Below are 6,000 nucleotides of genomic sequence, written 5' to 3'. Positions count from 1 at the left end.
GGGTTCATACAGCCGTCGGGTTCATACAGCCGTCGGGTTCATACAGCCGTCGGGTTCATACGGCCTTAAAGTGTCATTGTCCTTTAACCTAACCAAAATATTGCTTCACCATGAAGTCTGGTCCGAACATACTTATAACAGGTGAGACAAGTATTAACGGTAATTACACTGCACGTGTGAGGAAGAAGGTGGAGAGGAAGATGGAACTTCTGTAACTGTATCCATTTTTTCACGTAAACAATTTATTACTGTCATTTGTCCCCCTTGTGGCCCTCTTCTCTTTCTCCTATACATAAATGACCTTCCAAATGCTTCGCAAATACTCAAACCCACACTATTTGCAGATGACACTACATACGTCTTCTCTCACCCGAGCCCAGTCACGCTAGCCAATACTGTAAATACCGAATTACAGAAAATATCTACCTGGATGAGGACTAACAAACTTACACTAAACATTGACAAAACCTACTTCATTCAGTTTGGTAACAGAGCTACAGATGTACCTCTTAACATAATGATAAACGGATCACCTATCACAAAACTAACAGAGGGAAAATTCTTAGGAATCCACCTTGATAATAGACTCAAATTTCATACACATATACATCAAATTTCTAAGAAAATTTCCAAGACTGTAGGCATACTATCGAAGATACGGTACTATGTTCCACAGTCAGCCCTCCTGGCCCTATATCACTCTCTTATTTACCCCTATCTCACCTATGGAATTTGTGCATGGGGCTCAACAACAATTAACCATCTCAGACCACTAATTACCCAACAAAAGGCTGCAGTTAGAATGATAACAAATTCTCACTACAGGCAGCACACTCCACCAATATTCAATACACTAAACCTACTCACCATACAAAACATCCATACTTATTACTGCACCTATTACATACATAGAACACTTAACTCTGATATTAACCCTCCCCTCAAACATCTCCTTGCCAACCTCAACAGAACACAAGGCACAGATCACTCTTTGATGTTCCTCGTGTCCATCTCACACTATGCAAAAACTCAATGCACATAAAAGGCCCTAAAATCTGGAATTCATTACCTGTAAATATAAAAGAAACACTACCTCTTTATAAATTCAAGTCTCTTCTCAAAGATCACTTACTCACCCAAAACCAAATAAATACTGAATAACTGAACCTTATAAATTGTATATCTTAAATGTTTCTCATAATTATATCACATAAACGTTAAACCTAAAACCCAATCTAACTTTATTATTTTTTAAATACACTACCTAACAGAATCACTACCTAACTGAATGCAACCATATGACCTGTCTTTGTAATACTCACTTGTGCTTTATAGTAATCTGTTTACATTAATGTTTTATCACTGATTTCATCATTGCTTAGTAGCAGCGCTGTATAGTCCTTGTGGCTTAGCGCTTCTTTTTGATTATAATAATAATAATAATCATTGCTTAGTTAATCTTAAGTTAATTTTAAGCCAGCCCGTAATGCTATGCATAGTATAAGTGGCTTTGGCATGCTGCTCTTATCTGTATTTTTTGTACCTCTGTATATTCCAAATAGGGAAATCAGATCAAACAAAAATGATCCTAAATGGATGAACAATAGATTAAAATATCTGATTGGTCAAAAGAGAGGCATATATAGGCAAATCAAAAGAGGAGAGGGGCAATTAAGAAATCGATATATTCAGTTAAAGAGAGAAATAAAAAAGGGAATTAGAAAAGCAAAAAGAGATTATGAGGTTAAAGTTGCAAGAGAATCGAAGACTAACCCAAAAGGATTCTTTCAGGTATACAGAAGTAAGATCAGGGACAAGATAGGCCCACTCAAAAGTTCCTCGGGTCAGCTCACTGACAGTGATAAGGAAATGTGTAGAATTTTTAACACATACTTCCTCTCAGTTTTTACACAGGAGGATACCAGCGATATTCCAGTAATGATAAATTATGTAGAACAGGACGATAATAAACTGTGCACGATTAGGGTCACAAGTGACATGGTCCTTAGGCAAATAGATAAATTAAAACCTAACAAATCCCCAGGCCCTGATGAACTGTATGCAAGGGTTCTAAAGGAATGTAAAGAGGAGCTTAGCACACCTTTGGCTAATCTTTTCAACATATCACTACAAACTGGCATGGTGCCAGATAAGTGGAAAATGGCAAATGTGATACCTATTTTCAAAACAGGTGACAGGTCCTTAGCTTCGAACTATAGACCAATAAGCCTAACCTCCATAGTGGGAAAATTTATGGAATCAATAATTGCCGAGGCAGTTCGTAGCCACCTTGAAAAGCATAAATTAATCAACGAATCTCAGCATGGTTTTACAAAGGGGCGTTCCTGCCTTACGAATTTATTAACTTTTTTCACTAAGGTATTTGAGGAGGTAGATCATGGTAATGAATATGATATTGTGTATATGGACTTCAGTAAGGCTTTTGACAGGGTCCCACATCAGAGACTATTGAGGAAAATTAAAGCACATGGAATAGGAGGAGAAATTTTTTCCTGGATAGAGGCATGGTTGACAAATAGGCAGCAGAGAGTTTGCATAAATGGGGAGAAATCAGAGTGGGGAAGCGTCACGAGCGGTGTTCCACAGGGGTCAGTGTTGGGCCCCCTGCTGTTCACAATCTACATAAACGACATAGATGAGGGCATAAAGAGCGACATCGGCAAGTTTGCCGATGACACCAAAATAGGCCGTCGAATTCATTCTGACGAGGACATTCGAGCACTCCAGGAAGATTTGAATAGACTGATGCTGTGGTCGGAGAAGTGGCAGATGCAGTTTAATATAGACAAATGCAAAGTTCTAAATGTTGGACAGGACAATAACCATGCCACATATAAACTAAATAATGTAGATCTTAATATTACGGATTGCGAAAAAGATTTAGGAGTTCTGGTTAGCAGTAATCTGAAACCAAGACAACAGTGCATAAGTGTTCGCAATAAAGCTAATAGAATCCTTGGCTTCATATCAAGAAGCATAAATAATAGGAGTCCTCAGGTTGTTCTTCAACTCTATACATCCTTGGTTAGGCCTCATTTAGATTATGCTGCACAGTTTTGGTCACCGTATTACAGAATGGATATAAATTCTCTGGAAAATGTACAAAGGAGGATGACAAAGATGATCCCATGTATCAGAAACCTTCCCTATGAGGATAGACTAAGGGCCCTGAAACTGCACTCTCTAGAAAGACGTAGAATCAGGGGGGATATGATTGAGGTTTATAAGTGGAAGACAGGAATAAATAAAGGGGATGTAAATAGTGTGCTGAAAATATCTAGCCTAGACAGGACTCGCAGCAATGGTTTTAAGTTGGAAAAATTCAGATTCAGGAGGGATATAGGAAAGTACTGGTTTGGTAATAGAGTTGTGGATGAGTGGAACAAACTCCCAAGTACCGTTATAGAGGCCAGAACGTTGTGTAGCTTTAAAAATAGGTTGGATAAATACATGAGTAGATGTGGGTGGGTGTGAGTTAGACCTGATAGCTTGTGCTAACAGGTCGGTTGCCGTGTTCCTCCCTTAACTCAATGTGACCTGACCTGACTAGGTTGGGTGCATTGGCTTAAGCCGGTAGGGACTTGGACCTGCCTCGCATGGGCCAGTAGGCCTTCTGCAGTGTTCCTTCGTTCTTATGTTCTTATGTTCTTATGTGTGCTCAAATTGGAAATAAATAAAATAAATAAATAAGGAAGGTTCCTTGATGTTGGTGAGGGGCTCTTGATTTAGGGAATTAGATCTGTGCTCCAGTTCCCCGAATTAAGCCTGAATGCCTTCCACATCCCCCCCACGCGCTGTATAATCCTCCGGGTTTAGCGCTTCCCCCTTGATTATAATAATAATAAATAATGTCATTTGTCCAACAAAGTGTTGGGACTCATTACTTGCACTTCAGTCAAGGGAGGTTAAATAATTTTTTTTAGGTACAGGTACACTTAGTACAATAATTATACATAGTGTAAATTACCAAGGATAACCCAATAAAGTCAAAGTGAATTATTTCCATTGGGGTCCTTGATGAAGTTAAAGGGCTCTATTGCGTGACCCCTCAAGGAGGTTCCTTGATGCTGGTGAAGGGCCCTTGATCTAGGGAATTGGATCTGTGCTCCAGTTACCTGAATTGAGACCTAATGCTTTCCATTCTCCCCCCCCCACACAGATGCTGTATAACCCCAACGGGTTTAGCTCTCCCCTCTAATAATAATCTTGATTCCATGAATTTTGGTTACCCTTCTCTTCCATGGATCAACCCTTATTATCTCCCAGTCCTCAAGCATATAGTACTATGTAAAACAGTTGTAATAACTTTAAAACTTATTGTACTTGGGTGTAATTGTACCTAAATAGCTGTATAGCCCTTGTGGCTTAGCGCTTCTTTTTGATTATAATAATAATGTACCTAAATAAACCCCACCCCCAGTGCGATTTATTTAGATACAAAGTTGTCATCATGATGACGGCTTTGAGGGGACTTGAACTACAGTTAGTCACGGCCATGCTGTGTCTGTAAAAACTTGCATTTATAGTCAAAGAGGTGCCTATGCTAACCTTCCTATGGTGTATAAATATATCTAGTTGAATGACTCTTATTGTAACCACCTGGCCCTGTGGCTAATGCATCGGTCTGGAGTTTTATGACTCTCTGATCACAGATTCTATCCCCACCCATGGTATGGTTGGTTTGCAGTCGTGTCATTATGATTTCGTGAGTCATTCCGCTGTTAATTTCTTTCTTTCATATCTCTTCTCTTTTCTCTTCTCATGTCTTTTCTCTTCTCTGTTTCCTTTTTTCTCTCTTCATCTGCCTTTTCTTTTCTCTGTCAGTGTCTTCAAAGGTAGCTTACTCATATATGACTACTATATTTTTGTTGAAACCATCAGAGGGGAATGAAATATGTCATCTCACTTCCTGGAGTGAGTTGCTGCACATACCTGTAAAAATTCCTGTCAACAAACAGCAAAAGAAAAATTGAAGTGCATTGGTTTCTGCACATGATGCCCTTTTGTTATCTTCTATGCTTGTGGCTTCCTTGTAAGTCACCAGCATCGAGAAAAGGTGTAGAATAACACATTGAGAATTTCTGCATTATTATAGATGTGCAGAAAAGCAGCGAAGATACTGCTATAGTATTGTATATGCACATGTTGCAACTTTTAAACAACAGGCTAAGTGGAGTGGCAAATGGAGAGAACTTGTGATCACCCAGGCTTAAATTAGAAAGCACAAATAGTGCCCCTCGCATCACATTATGCAGGGATTTGTAGATAGGTGGAAGAGAAAAATTAATATCCTCATGCTTTGGGTTATGTTGGTGACAAATTTATGAGGTCTGGTTCTATGTTTTATATGGTTTAGTTTGTCTTTTATTTGGATTCTAATAAATTGTGAATATACAATTTTATTTTTTGCCAGGTACACCAGGAGTAGGGAAGTCTACATTAGCACAACAATTAGCTGAACGTTCTGGACTGGAATGGATCAGCGTAGGAGACCTAGCAAGGGACAATAATTTTTTTGATGGTTATGATGATGAGAGAGATTGCCCCATTCTGGATGAAGATAAAGTAAGTGATATAATAAGGCCTAATAATAATCACCATATATACATGTATATGATGAGAGAGAATGCCCCATTCTGAATGAAGAAAAAGTAAATGATACAATAAGGCCCAATAATAATCACCATATATATATGTATATATGTAACAAAAAAAGGCACAGTATTGAGACTGGAACAATACACAAATAACCCGCACATAGAAGAGAGGAGCTTACGATGATCTTTCGGTCTGACTTGGACCGAAACATCGTCCTAAGCTCCTCTCTTCTATGTTCAGGTTGTTGTGTATGTATATATATGTCATGCTGAATAGGTAAAACTTGCGATTTTGGCATAAATAGCAATGCTCTTCTTGCCGAATAAGGAAAGCGAAAATTAGTGTATGCAATAATTTTGCAAAAATCATTCTGAATCTAAC

General features: G+C 38.5%; 1 protein-coding gene across 1 annotated transcript in view; it reads left to right on the top strand.

Moving 5' to 3' along the window:
• Ak6 (adenylate kinase isoenzyme 6) overlaps positions 1-6,000 on the top strand; it is a 29,183-nt gene continuing 23,183 nt past the window's right edge. Inside the window, exons 1-2 of the mRNA XM_053792411.1 lie at positions 1-141; positions 5,435-5,586. Coding sequence (XP_053648386.1) covers positions 111-141; positions 5,435-5,586 — 183 coding nt within the window. The 5' untranslated portion in view covers positions 1-110. The remainder of the gene's footprint in view (positions 142-5,434; positions 5,587-6,000) is intronic.

The sequence above is a fragment of the Cherax quadricarinatus genome, chromosome 67, assembly GCF_038502225.1.
Source record: "Cherax quadricarinatus isolate ZL_2023a chromosome 67, ASM3850222v1, whole genome shotgun sequence".
NCBI classification, from domain to species: domain Eukaryota; kingdom Metazoa; phylum Arthropoda; class Malacostraca; order Decapoda; family Parastacidae; genus Cherax; species Cherax quadricarinatus.
This window is presented reverse-complemented; position numbering and strand designations above follow the sequence as displayed.